General features: G+C 40.3%; 2 protein-coding genes across 2 annotated transcripts; both read left to right on the top strand.

The window, feature by feature from the left end:
- The first annotated feature begins 297 nt into the window (after nt 1–297).
- Nucleotides 298–12,349, top strand: prkacbb (protein kinase, cAMP-dependent, catalytic, beta b). Its single transcript, XM_026150819.2, has 10 exons — nt 298–630; nt 4,648–4,709; nt 4,788–4,916; nt 5,199–5,297; nt 5,395–5,477; nt 5,592–5,718; nt 5,808–5,903; nt 7,471–7,593; nt 7,734–7,898; nt 10,937–12,349. Exons 1-10 carry the CDS (start codon nt 585–587, stop codon nt 11,060–11,062), a joined length of 1,056 nt encoding a protein of 351 aa, XP_026006604.2. The 5' UTR covers nt 298–584; the 3' UTR covers nt 11,063–12,349.
- A 318-nt stretch (nt 12,350–12,667) lies between these two features.
- Nucleotides 12,668–14,604, top strand: exosc4 (exosome component 4). The gene is made up of 3 exons (XM_026150820.2): nt 12,668–12,970; nt 13,779–13,985; nt 14,085–14,604. Exons 1-3 carry the CDS (start codon nt 12,800–12,802, stop codon nt 14,442–14,444), a joined length of 738 nt encoding a protein of 245 aa, XP_026006605.1. The 5' UTR covers nt 12,668–12,799; the 3' UTR covers nt 14,445–14,604.
- The last annotated feature ends 459 nt before the right edge of the window (nt 14,605–15,063 follow it).

Below are 15,063 nucleotides of genomic sequence, written 5' to 3' on the forward strand. Positions count from 1 at the left end.
GTGCAATGAACTTGTCAAAGCAGATGTGCAGCTGACATGGTGTAAGGGAACACTAATAGCGTTTGGCTCTGAACACACAAATGAAATAAAGACTCATTCCTCTAAAGTCAGACAAAAGAGCACTCTAACGGTATCCCACATCTGCGAAATACAATCGCCGCGATGCTCCAAAAACGCGGAAGCATGCCTGGTTTGGCATCTGCTCAGAGCCATCTGTGGCCAATCCAAGCCCCTGAGCGCTCCGTGAACGCAGCTGAGTGCTGGTGACGGTTCTCGGGAGCAGCTTAGTCAGAAACAGGAGTGACCGCTAGCTTCATGACAGCCGTGCAGACATCAGTGAACTAGCGGGAGCGGAACATCTTTCGCAGGGAAGAAGGAGCGGGAGAGACAGAGGGAGAGCGAGGGGGCAGCTGGAAGGAAAGGGGGCGGCTACTGGACGTTGCTTTCCTCGCCTTTTAAACCGAGTAAACACTTGCATCGATTTCGGGCTAGCCTCTTTTGAAGACCTCGAAAACATAAGCTGGAAGGTTAGCTAGCCGCCGCCATCTCTTCTCAGTCGGAGCGACCGCCGTGTCTTCCACACCATGGGGAACGCTGCCACCGCCAAGAAGGGCAACGAGCTAGAGAGCGGTGAGTGCGAGCTGTCGTTTGAACTCAGAAGTGTTATTGTGTTGCGTTTAGTCATCTCAACAAGATGCCACGAAGCAGCCAGCTAGCCTGTTATAACTAAAAACTGTTTAAACTACCAGCCAGAGTAAAGCAAGGGAGGGCCGTCCGTCCGTCATCGCCCCCCGCACATTCCCACATTGCACCGACGCTGAAAGCACTCTGCGTTTAGATAGAAAAATGAGCATGAAGTATTGTTTTTGTGGTTCTGCGTATATATATCCATTTTTTTAAAGTAGGGGGGCTACTGAAGGTAGCTATAGCGCCAAGAAGACCCCCGGATTGTTGTGGTTTTTTGGCATTCAGGGGGGTGGGGAAGGGGAGCTCTGGCAGTGTTAGGAGACTATTAAAGCCTGTTAAGTAGCCAGGAAAACAGTGCGTGTCTATTAATGGCTCTCTATGGTAATTTCAAATGTTAAAAAGGCGATTTGCATGCAAACTGGAGCACAAGAGAGCCTGGAAGAGCAGCTAGCCTGCTAACTTTAGCTTTAAGTGGTGGTGGTGGTAGTGGTGGGGGGATTAGCCCTCAGAAGGCCCCTGTCACTTCATTGCCTCTTGATGGTTGTAGCTTTCTAGGGCCTTCATACACTGACACACTCATCAGCGACTTGTATTTGTCTCATGTCAAAATCCCTGCTTAATGAGTAAAAATCCTGAGCCTTAGCATCACCTCGCCACCTCTTTTGTTGTGTCATCTCGAGCTTTATAATTCTTTGGCTCTTGCTGCATATTTGACTGCAGGCTTCTTCTCAACAATAACAACAGCAGCTAGTTGTACGAAGACAGAAAGTTTTCACAGATGGTCTTAAATCTGCGGCAATAAACCGCAGGCTCTTGGGTAATTGTTAAATAAATAGACAGTAAATTTTATCTGAAGGCAGCGTAGGATTGTTCCTGCCCCGGGCTCTTCACTGCCACATTTTATTCTGGGCTGCATAAACAGCAGCATGACCAAATATGGTGGAGAAATGACAAATGCCCTCTTTCCATTCATAAAGCCTGGACCTGCTGCCGTCTTCCCAGCATTAGGGCCGCACGCTCCCCAGAAAGCACACTTTAATCGTGTCACTCATTTGTTTAGAGTTCCTTTGCTAATCTTACTGTGGTAAAGGTCCATCAGGGCTCACTTCTCACACTCAGTGTCATTGACTGGAGCAGCTTGTCATCAGACCTTCGTCAGAGGATAAGGGGTATTACAAGCTTTGAAAGGTTTGACGTAGCTCAGACTAGGCCAGTGTTACTTTGTGCTCATATGCTTTTATGTGTGCAGCTGGTCATCATTGAGCATCCCCTTGCTCTTAAATAATAAAAAGAAATCCTCCTGTATTTGGCTACAAACAAAAACACGCCCAGTGCATTTTCTTACTCTTAAAAAAAACAACACAAAGCAGAGAACCATCTGTGTTGAGTTGTACACTGAGTTTGTTTAAGGTAATGCCACTTTATGATGCAGTGATTGCTGAGATTTATTGACCTGTAGAGAGACACCAGACAGGCCCTGTGCACAGTTCCAAGCAGACGTACTCAGGCAGATGGAGATGATCAGATCAGCTATATTATCTATACTGCCAAGCATTTCTGCTGAATGCAACTATGATCCCTAGATCCTGGGCCATAGCTAACTGTTAAACCCATTTAAGCTGACACTGTGCTCCGAGGGGCAGATTTGTCTGGAGTGTAGCCGCCCTGATAAGACGACCTGGTTACCCACAGAGCTGCACGTTACCTGTGTTTACTGTACATTGATGCAACAAGCTGGACCGGTTGGAAGAGCACTGACACGGTCACACTTGGACGGAGAGATTAAACACTTGCCATCATGACACCTGTTTTATATCACAGTGCGCGTGTACTGTAGTGTAACTGGATAAGCCAACATAACTCAACCATGTCTTGCTTGTGTGGAGTTTGGCATTGATCTCAGAAAGGGCTTGTCGACTGTGCTAACTTTACTCTATAGACACGCAGCATTGCAAAGAGTATTGAAGATTTAAACTGAACAAGCCTAAACCTCACAGTTTGTTTTTTCCAACCCCCGCACTGAATTAGACTTGAGACAGTATATTCCTCAAGTTTTTGATATAATTTTTAGATGCTTCATTTATTTCTCTAACAAGCTGGATATTTTCTTCTAATGTATTTGCAGACCTTGGAATTGGAATTTATGTTTAGTTTGTGATGGGTTATTTAAGCAAGGGTAAAAATATGTCTTTAACTTTGACCTCTGCAGTTTGGGGCATTATTTTCTTATTTTTAACAGATTAAAGTTTATAAAAGGTCATACTAGAGCTAAGAAAAGTAATTAAGAGAATAGATGATACAAGTTGGCAACAACAGAATATGCAGTGAAACGAAATTTGGTTTTGCAGCTCTACAGATGTTTTAGTTAAAAGTATAAAAATGCATATAAATGGTAACAAAAAACACAAAACGATAACAATAATCACTCAATAGTACAAAAATATTGCGCAGTGGTTCAGCAGGATAAGTGATGTTGCATCTGCAACAGCATCTGCTGTGAAAATGTGTAATGGATGATATACAGGGCACTGTTAAATGCAAATAAAATCTGTATGCTATGACCTGCCAGTCAATATATCCAATGGAAACTGAAAAACTGTATTATTTTCCCTCATAAAAATGCTTGTGTTGAACTTGATACCAACAGCACGCTTTAAAAAGTTGGTGAAGGAGGATGTTTACTGCTGTATTGTATCACCTCTTTGTTTTCACAGCCCAATGGAAGAGTTTGGGAACTAAGGAACTGCTGTTGTTTTGAAAGGGTGCTGGAAGTGACTCAGATTGCACGTGTCTGATTCTTAGAAACCAGAACCTCATTTGACAAAATCACTATACTCATGTTAAAGACAAAAACACCCAAATGTCTTGGTGTCCATAGAGTTTATCAACAAAAAGTTATTGCTAAAAACCTTCAATTCCGACATTGAGGTAGCCACTTGTTACTGTACCATAGCTGTTCTTTTTTCAGTGGGAGTGAAAAAAGAAAGAAGATGCTTTAAATAAAAAAAAAGTTTGTAGTTCAGATTAGATTTGTAATGTTTTTATCTTTGCTATAGATGATCTTTTCAGGCTGATCTAGCACGCATGGCTGAATTTCTGATACAGCTTTTTTTTAAAACACCATAGTAGGCAGTCAGTCTCTTCTTCGATTCCTCACGTGACTCTCAGCTCTGTTTTCATTCCTGTTGCTTCTATTCACTACACATGCTCCATGTTTGTTGACGTGTTATACTTGTTTTTATGTACATGAACTCTATATTTCTCTCTGTCTTCTCTTTTCTATCACGTCATCCGTGTGGGTGATTGTTCCTGAAAAACCTTGGTGATCAATAGAGACCTTTGGTATGCTAAATTCCTCCAAAGATGACCAGAATGGCAAACAGAATTGGTCTTATTGTGAAAACCTGCTAGACGTGCTTGCTTTTTACTTTGTCCTGCTTTGAAAATAATTCAGTGTTTTTTGTTATCTGCATTCTCTCAATCTGGATATCTGCTGTGTGTCCCATACATTGGTTTGTTTATGCTTACCATTTTATGCTTTGTTTGGTAGCCTTCCCACAAACTCCTTGTAAGTGATGCACAAGATGCTCAGATACACTTTTCCCTCTCATTTCTGAGTGCTGTGGTCCTCTTACCGTTTTTAGTAAGGCTACAAAATAACAGAGAACGTTCTGAGTGTCTTGGAATGCATCACTAGTCTGCTTGTTGTGGATGTTGCTGTCTTGTGTTTGTATTTTGTCCCCCTCTTTAAACTAAAGTATGTGATACTTTTAATATATGTTTTAATTCATATCCAGATGAGAGTTGATTGCCCGTATTGTTCTCCTCATTTGTTCCTTTCCCTTCTATAACAATGCCCTTCGTTCTTTTTGCCAAATATAACTTTTGTACTCATAAGCCAAGCTCTTTTGGCATAAAGAAGTGTGTGCTGACCGCCTGTCTGTGCTCTTTATCTTTTAGTTAAAGAGTTTCTAGCCAAAGCCAAAGAAGATTTCTTACGGAAATGGGAATGCCCACCACAGGTCAGAATCTCGAAAAGTTGAACTCGCTATTTAAAGACTTGGCACACGAAGCAGGCTAACATAATGTTGTTTCAACAGAGCACGACGTGCCTAGATGACTTTGACAGATTAAAGACGCTGGGTACCGGCTCGTTCGGTAGAGTCATGCTGGTGAAGCACAAAGGAACAGAGCAATACTTCGCCATGAAAATACTGGACAAGCAGAAGGTCAGTGGCAACACTGTCAAACAGACAGTAGTGTTGACATAAGCGGGAACCACGCATGACGATGAAAGTGAGGTGGCGCTAAACACATCCAACAAATGGCTGCTAATCTTCTTAAAAAAATGACATTATAACCTGTTCTTGTTGTATTAAAAGGGTTACTGGGGGACACAAGTAAAATAAATTATAACTAAAAGCTGCCTTTGCTTTCAGTGTTCAGCCGTGTCTGTTGCTAATGTTAGTGAGATTTGCCCGGCAAGGTCATCTTATCTCTTTATCTGTCAGGTGGTGAAACTCAAGCAAATAGAACACACATTAAATGAGAAGAGGATATTACAGGCAGTGAGCTTCCCCTTTCTCGTCAAACTTGAGTACGCATTTAAGGTACAGTATGATTTTTGGCATTATATAATTAAAATTCCTTTATTTGAGTCTCAGTAAAATTAAAGTGTGTTTTTTGGCCCCTCCCCTCTTGTTTTAGGACAACTCCAATTTGTACATGGTAATGGAGTATGTTCCAGGTGGTGAGATGTTCTCACACCTAAGACGAATTGGAAGGTTCAGGTTAGTTTTCGTCTGCAGTCTCCTGCGGTTTTGATTCGTCATATAGATTTTCTGATATTACTCGCGCGTGTTTGTTTACGACTCTAAACAGAATTATCTCTTCTTCCGTTCCAGTGAACCACATGCGCGGTTTTATGCCGCCCAGATAGTGCTGACATTTGAATACCTCCATTCACTAGATCTCATATACAGAGATCTGAAACCCGAGAATCTTCTCATTGACCACCACGGCTACATTCAGGTGAGCCAGAACGCAGATCAATACACAATTCTGCTGTGTTTTCTGTGTGTCCACACTTGCTGAATAAACAATGTGCGACTGACTTCCAGGTGACAGATTTTGGATTTGCTAAGCGGGTAAAAGGCAGGACATGGACGTTGTGTGGGACACCGGAGTACCTGGCTCCGGAAATCATACTCAGCAAAGTATGGACGTCATTTTGTAACTTTATTTTTTCATTACTTTTCTGCACTGCATCAAAGCATTTTTTCTTACTTTAGTCATTATTTGATTAATATTGAAAATCAGCGATGCCACACAGAAATGTTGAAGCAAAATAACATCAAGAATTGTGTGACTACATAGGAAGAAAAGGTTTACAGCTTATCTTTTAAACAGCTTGTCTGTAGGACTGCAAGCAACCTCATCACTGGTTCCTTTCTAGACATGTAGGTGAGCTTTAAGTGTCTGCTGCAGCTCAATGGAAGTGGACCTCCTGCCTGTGTAAATAAGAAGGGCACATTCTAACAACACAAAACTTTTAGTTATAGGTGATACAGTAATAAAAACTCCCGGGCAACTTTAGGTACAGATCTCCATTTGGCTTCAGAACTGACTGAATTCTTCATTTTATATAGATTCTGTTCTCATAAAGGGATGGACATGGTCAGCAACAATACTCTGTGATGTTTAAATGATGCTCAATTGGTACTCGGGCTCAAAGTGTGCCAAAGAAATATCCCCCACATCATTACACCACCACCAGCAGCCGGATATATGCTTTCATGTTGTTTTCACTAAAACCTGACCAAACTTTGGAGCAGACCAGGCAACATTTTTCCATCTGCTATTATTGAGTTTTGGTGAACCGGTGTGATTTATAGCCTCAGTTTCTTGTTCTTAGCTGACAGGAGTGGCACCAGGTGTCCTCTTCTGCTGTTATAGCCAATCTGCTTCAAGGTTCAGTGAGTTTTGAATGCAGTTGCTGTTGACCTCTCATTCTCTTCTGGCCTTTGGCATCAACAAGACATTTTTACACAGAGAACTGCTGCTTTCTGCATAGTTTCCCTTTGTCAAACCATTCTCTGTAAACCCTAGAGTTGGTTGTGTGGGATAATCCCAGCAGATCAGTTTCTCAAATCCTCAGACCAGCCTGCCTGGCACCAACAACTATATTAAGGTCTAAGTCACTTAAAACACCCTTCTTTCCCATTCTGATGCTCAGTTTGAACTTCAGTAGGTTGTCCTGACCGTGCATAAATGAATTGAGATGTGCAGTATGATTGGGTGATTAAACATTTGCGTTAATTGCGTTTATGAGTACAGTTTCATTTCTGCTAATGGATGCTTGTAAAGCCTAAACACTGGTCTGTAGATGAGTCATATTTTACAAAAGTTTCTATGACCAAAAAATAAAATCATCATTAAAAGAAAAGAACTGTTGCAGGAATTTATCTAGAGAGGGAACAGAATTGTCTGTGCTTGCTATACAAATGTCTTATTTCTATATACAAAGTTCCAGTTTTCTAACTGCAGGTCAGAGTAAAATTAGTGGTGACGTGCAGATTCTTACAATGCAACTAACCAAAGCTCCTCAGTGTTATTATCCAAGTGCAGCTGCGGGAGCCATTTGGAAGTTTTCTCAAGTGATAAATTATAATGAGAAAGTCTTAAATGTCTTAAAAACAGCCTACTTTTTCTCCACTTATATACTAGAAGTGTTTTTCTTCTTGTGTGTTTCTGTTACATTAACATGTGTTATGTTCATTTTAGGGCTATAACAAAGCTGTGGATTGGTGGGCCCTTGGAGTCCTCATCTATGAAATGGCAGCTGGCTACCCTCCTTTCTTTGCAGATCAGCCTATTCAGATCTATGAGAAGATTGTGTCTGGAAAGGTAAGAAGCTGCTTCTTTTGGAAATGCAAACATGATGGCATGAGGAGCAACGGTCATGCATGATAGCTAAGTTAAATTAAATGTGCACGATTAACGATTAACTACTAGAAATGAAATCCTAACACTTGTGGCCTTTTCAGGTTCGGTTCCCGTCTCACTTCAGCTCCGATTTAAAGGACCTGTTGAGAAACCTGCTGCAGGTGGATCTGACCAAACGCTACGGCAACTTGAAGAATGGAGTCAATGACATCAAAGGACACAAATGGTTCGCCACAACAGACTGGATCGCAATTTATGAGAGAAAGGCAAGATACCAAACACACATTAAAGTGACACCATACAGAATTAGCTCGTAGAGTTAATTACATATCGATTTACACCCATACTTATTTATTTATTTTCTAGAAAGTTTCTAAATACTCTTCAATCAGTTTTACTACACGGTCCTTTCTGATTGTCGTTACTGTTGCATGCACAGTATTTACTTAATATATTTATTTTATTTTTTAACTGGCCAGTAAAGGTGTGGGGTTTTTTCACTTGGAAATCACCCAGCTTTACTGCACATGGTGCCACATGCCAGTTTGCAGGCGTGACAGTGATAATGGACTGTTTGGATAAATCTAATTAGTTATTTAGCTTGGGCTTAAATCTTATAGACTTCCTTTAGTTTAGCTTAATATGGAATCATTATGGGTTTTTTTTTATTAACTTTGTTTTTGCACTCTACCTGTGATTTTCTATAAGATGAAAATAAGCAGCGTTCTCTGTTCAAGTTAGTCCAGTAAAACTCCAGAGTAGTTCCTCATGAGCAGAATTGCTTCCTGGGGTTTTATGAAGTAAAAGTAAGATAAAGAGCTGCAAAAAGGAAGAGAAGCCGTTTTGTATTTACAGTGAAGTTGGAACCTTTTCTTTGTGGACAGTTGCCTTTAGTATATTGCTGTATGACAGTGTTAGAATGTAATATCTTGGGCCAATCACTGTGTAGTCTCACTGTAAGTTGGCGGGCACCCATGCTGAGATTTTATGAAGTCCCAGTGAACAAATATCCTATTTGAATATTCTAGTCCAGCTCATATAAGCATATTTTGTTATATTTGCAGAGGTCCTTTCTTCTCTTTGATCATTTTGTTTTAATATGTATTTTCAGGATGGAATAATTATGGAAAAAAAGTAGACATCTGACTACGACGAAATGATCAGATTAATTGTATAACATTTGTTTCTGGATCCTGGCTAATGTCACATGCTTCTGCGTGTAAGGTTATTCTCTGACATGTAGTAAATCCAGAGCAGAGGGAGTTGAACGGGCAACTCTGAAAAAATGCCACAGTTTTTGTATTTAAGATATACACGTTGTGTTGTACTGAGTGCATCTTTGAAAGTAGTGTTCAGTAAGTGATGTATTGAAGCATTACAGATGCAACTCTGCTGTTTGAGAAAATCATCCAATCACAGTTTGTCTTTAGTCTCAGTTATGTGTATTATGTATTTGAATAAGCTGCAATCATATGACTTCTGTTAAATAATGGGTAAAATTAATGTACAAACACAGTACAAAGAGCAAGTTAAAAGAAAGTTAAATATAGATCATATAAATTATATAAATTTTATCAAGGATAATGCTTTGTCCGAAGAGGTCAAATATACAATGTTTGCCAGATGGCTAATTTTTAACTGTTGTCCACAAGCCAGATGTAAACAAACAAATAAAACATACTGAATGACTAAATTCAGTGCATCATTTAGAAGAAAAATAAATATTTATAAAAATTAAAGTAGAACTTAACGCATAGTTGAGTCAGCGACTTTTAGCTTTTCTAAAAATTTTCTAAAATTCCTGTTAATTAAAACATCTTTGCAGACAAATATTTCAGTGACCTAAGTGACCTAAGCTTGGAGTACCAAGTGCCCGACAGCTGTGAGATCATTTGCCATTTCCCCTGCAACGTTTTGCATACAGGGCAGGTATTACCACTTTGGAAAAATAATTCCGTTGGGGATAATGGCTCTTTTGTCGATCATTTTCCAGAAGCCTACATTACTCACCCTGTTTTTTTTAAACTCTCATATCTTTGGTTAAATTAATGTGGCTACTTTTTTGATTTCAGCGTGTCTTTGTGAGACAGACGGATACGCATACGAAGGCGTTGCATTGGCTTATTTTTACAAACGTCTGAGTTGATGTTGGAAAATTCTTGTTAGCAGCCATTGCATTGTTTTTCCTTAGCCTTCATGCATTAATTATCCTGCAGTTTGTGATGTGTTTTCAATAAGGTACTTGTGCTGCTTTGTGGCACAGACATAATATGACTTGGCTGACGTTGCTTGCCCTACATCCAAAGTATTTCCAAACTATGAATGATGATCCGCTTCTAGGGACAAGCTCCACGTCGTGCTGCGCCAGACATTTAAATTTTGTTTCGATGGCTGTTACCTGGAGTATATCACCCCAGTCAAGTGCTTTCAGGAAATGTGATGCTGAACAGTTATGGGAAGTCAAATTCTCAAATGATTGAGATTAAAATTTGAGTCATTGTGCAGCCCTAGTTAAAATGTAGCTATACAAAATCCTGTTAAATTAGAGGGGACAAAGATGAAAGTACAAGCGATACCAGAGGTACCCATTAACCTGTAACATATTTGATACATACAGTTTTTCATCATCTTTGATTCTGCTCTTTTGGGTTTTTCTTCTCCCATAAAACCTAAATAAATTGGACAACACACTTTTAAACGATAAATTGCAAAAATTGTCAGAAGATTCAATGAACAAATTCTCTGAATGATTTCTTGGTTAGGGCTTTAAAGGGTTAACTCTTTGCTATGCATCAGCTGGTTTGTACAGTGTGTGTCTGATTATGTATGAAGGCACAAGTGTCTATATCTGTGGTGTGGAAGCTCTTCAGATCAGATGCTTTGAAGATGATTTTTAAGATGGGATTAAGATGTCTAATCAAAGGATTCATGCTTTTGTGCTTTGTTGTACTCATAGGACGTGAATAAAGTAGTTTTAGGAATGAAAAGCAGACTTTAGAGGGAAATTTAGATGTGTGTGCTCTCGTATCTGCACATCTGGTGAATTGTTACACAAACTGCAGAGTTGACAGTTTTTGTTAAGTTATTAAAAACTGCCTCCATTGTAAAGGGAGAGGCTTCAGACACTAGCTATCTGACAGGCACATCATTTAAGTTGACAGCATTCGGGGTTTGCCAGGACAACAGATGCTGTCTACATTCACTGTAATACAATACAGTCTTGCCTGCTCTACTGACAAGCCAGTGTAGGCATAAATATAATATAATCTCACCCAGTAAAACAAGTCCTTCTGTTCTTCTGCAGGTTGAAGCTCCATTCATACCAAAGTGTAGAGGCCCGGGGGACACCAGCAACTTCGACGACTACGAGGAGGAGGAAATCCGTGTTTCTTTAACGGAAAAATGCTCAAAGGAGTTCGCAGAGTTTTAGGACGTGAGAACATGGATATATCAGGGAAAATAAGGGGATCTTTGCACTCTTCTGAAGACTTGGGATGGAGCAGAGACCATCTTTTTCAGATCTACTACATAGTCCCTTCATTCCACAAGGCTGAATGAGGTCGCCATGATCCTTGGGTGCCGATAACCTGTCACCGTCACGTACACCTGCATATTAAAGCAGACACATCACTTTTCTCTTTCTTTCTTTTGTTTTTTTTTTTTTTTTTGTACTTATCCATTTTTTTTTTACTTTGAAGCAGTTAGTCTTGGATGTTGTTATCCCCTATAAAAATGTGATATTTTTCAATTTATGAGGAAAAACTGACAGTGGCCAATAATGATACACACGTTTTGGGTTGTAGGGATTCCCGTCCAGTTGTCAGCAAAGTAAATTAAGAGTGTGCATCACATTTAGATTTTGTCTTAGGTGCAAATCTGTCCAGACATTTGACAACTTTGACTGATTAAAGGATGACCAAATGGGAAAACGCTAAGTGACACAAGAAGAGAGGTCCTTTCCATTCTTTGCTTTAAGCCTTAGAGAGCCAAATCCTTAGATGAGCCCCCCTCACCCCCATGTTCACTGTCTCCTTTGTATCGTGACCCAGGCACAGCAAGCCATGCAAAATGACAAACCTTGTTACATTAGTAAAAATGTAAAATCCACTTGTTTGTTTGATCTGCTTGGGTCCGCTAGTTACATGTAAAGTTTGATATGTTCCAATATTTTGTCGCTGTGTCAAACATTATAGTCATATTGTTCCCATCGGGCCTGCTTATAAAGACCCTCATTACAAGTCTGTGGAACAACGTGACCTTGGTAAAAGGGAGTAAAGAGAAATCCTTTTAGGATTTTAACTTTTATGTAAAGCTGAGAGGGTCAGTGTGAATAGTGTTGCATCTCCGCGCCTCAACATTTAGTGAACCTTAAAAAAAAAAAAAAAGAAGTATAATGTACTCAATGAAAGATGTTTTAAAATCTTTGAACAGGAATGCATAAAAAGGATATTTACCATATTCTCCCTGTTATCGCCCCAAAGAGATTCTTTATTTCATTCTTGTCAAAGAATGTAGATTTGCAACTTATAGGTATGCATATTTGAAAGCTTGATTTCAGTTTTCCTCACAATACACTGGCTAAAATGAAGACTGCTCCTTTGTATCACATGTAACCCTGTTATTGTTAAGCTCATTACATCATACGTATATGCATTGTTTCATATATGTTTTTATTTATACACATTAGAGATGCTAATAAATTTTATTTTTAAAAGTGTTGGAATTTTCTTGCACCCTTTCTTCCATTGTGGATTGCGGATCCTACTGTGTGATCTGGGTAGTAACAAAAGTCCAGAGGCCTCAAGAGAAGATATTTTATTTTAGACGTTTTGAGCAAGTTTGTATCACAATCGTCACAATGAGCACGGATTCCTGATTTGGCATCTTGGTATGAACAACTTGGACCACAGCAGTGTATATAAAAGATGACCATAGCCACCAGTGACGTGAAACCAGAGTATTAAACACAATGAAAACGGTTTACTGTGGATACTAACTGTGCTTCTCATGGTTTCCGTTCTGCCTGGTTTTCTTTTCCGGAAGTTGTCGTTCGGTTTGGACCTATGCTGTTGCCGTATTTCTATTAGGTACTCGGCGTATGGGTAATGTAGTGTAGCAGGAGACACGTGGGACGCTGCGTTGCCGTTCATTCGAAGTTTACGGAAACATGGCGGGCCTGGAACTGCTGTCTGATCAAGGATACCGTTTAGATGGAAGGAAAGCCACCGAGCTGCGGAAGCTTCAGGCCCGTATGGGTGTGTTCACTCAGGCCGACGGCTCTGCGTATTTAGAGCAGGGGAACACCAAAGCTCTGGCCGTGGTGTACGGTCCCCACGAAGTAAGTGCCGCGGATGGAGGAGAGGGTTAGTGGGGATAAACAATAAAATGCATTTGATTATGGTCATCACACCAGTAACATAAAGTCGCCACATTTTGATATAATATAGTGTAAATACCTGAGAAAGGGGCATTTTCAGCGAGACCCTTTGCTTGTAGCAGTACTTGCACAGTGTGGTATCATTATTAAATTATTGCTCAAAGCAGACGGGATGTGTAGTAAGTTTTATATAAGGCTCAACAGCATGAAGTATGAATTGAAATCAAAGTTATGATAGCATATACATTCTCTACACTTGTTGTTGAATTCATACCTTGTTTAATGGTATGAATTCAACAACACTTTTCCACTTGAGTTTTTTAGTCCATATTGAGATAATAGCATCACACAGTGGCTGTTGATTTGTTGGTTGCACATCCATAATATTAATCTCCTGTTACGCCACATCCTAAAGGTGCTCCTTTGGAATGAGACATGGTAATTGTAGAGGTCATTTGAGAATATTAAAGAAACCTGTTTGAGGTGTGTGACGTGGGGTGCTATCCTGCTGGAAGCAAACATCCCAAGATGTGATCATAAAGGGATGAACACAGTCAGCAACAATAATCAGGTTGACTCTGTGCAAATGATACGTTTATATTCCATTTGTGTTAACAAGCCGTCGAACAAGTGCACCAAAAAATGTGTCCAGTTGGTGTATATTGCAGCATTTATTTATGTTGGGTGCAGTTAACATTGTTCCAGTGTGTAAGCACAGTAACGTCCAGTCCAAGCTGTACATCAGTTCTTACCTGTCGTTTTCCTCCAGATGCGAGGTTCTCGAAGTCGGACTCTTCATGATCGAGCAGTTATCAACTGCCAGTATAGCATGGCCACGTTCAGCACAGCGGAGAGGAAGAGACGACCACACGGAGACCGCAAATCCACTGAGATGAGCCTCCACCTGAAGCAGACGTTTGAGGCTGCTGTGATGACCCAGCTGTACCCTCGATCTCAAATTGATATCTATGTCAAGGTTCGTGTTGGACTGACGCTTCATCTGGTGAGAGGTATTATTGCAGAAATAGATTTTTTTGTAATTGTTCACAAGCACGTTTCCATCGTCTTTCAACAGATTCTGCAGTCAGACGGAGGGAATTACAGCGTGTGCGTGAATGCTGCCACATTGGCAGTGATTGACGCTGGCATCCCCATGCGGGACTATGTGTGTGCCTGCACTGTGGGGTTTGTGGATGAGACCCCCCTTGCTGACCTGTGCTACGCGGAGGAAAATGGAGGCGTGAGCTCATTGGCTTTAGCGCTTCTGCCCCGAGGTGGACAGATCGCTCTGCTGCAGATGGATGCCAGACTGCATCAGGATCACCTCGAGACTCTGATTGAGGCTGCAATGACTGCTTGTAAAGGTGTGAGCAAAGTGCTGGATGAGGTGGTGAGGCAGCATCTTCAAGAAGCCTCGGTGCTCACCGGAGAGTGACGTGGGACGGCAGCGGGAACATGTGGATTCCAAGTGCAGCTTGAAAGTGTTATTGGACTTTAAATATTTACAAATGATATTAACCTTTAATTCATTTATATCAGTCACTGAATACTTTTGTATGAATGTGATAAATGTAATAATAAATATGTTAGTCATGCATCGTTTCCTTATTGGTTGTTTATTTATGAGGGAGGTATTCAAACTTGTCTACTTATATGACATCTGCTCCTGCAGCTTCACCTCTCCACCTGCCATTAAAACACGTATCCTCTCTTGTTTCTACTGACCTTCTCTCCAGGACACACCTCCATCACTCCCGGTTATCTTCCCCACCTGCTCCCTACTGTCTACGATGGAAGCTTGTTTGTCCAACTCCATTTTTTTTTTTTTTTTGCGATTTTAACCTTTTCTCAAAAGTTTAAGTTACTAAGTTCTTGAAATTTTGTCTTACTTCTGAGCTCACACATTTTGAGATGCTCTATATATATATATATATATATATATATATATATTTCCACTGGCAAGCTACCACAAGCTACCACATTGATGTTCTACATTTTATAGCAATAAATAATAATTTAAAAAAAACTAAGTTTAGATGTTTAAAACTAAATAA

This window comes from Astatotilapia calliptera, chromosome 18 (genome assembly GCF_964374335.1).
Source record: "Astatotilapia calliptera chromosome 18, fAstCal68.1, whole genome shotgun sequence".
In the NCBI taxonomy this organism is placed as follows: domain Eukaryota; kingdom Metazoa; phylum Chordata; class Actinopteri; order Cichliformes; family Cichlidae; genus Astatotilapia; species Astatotilapia calliptera.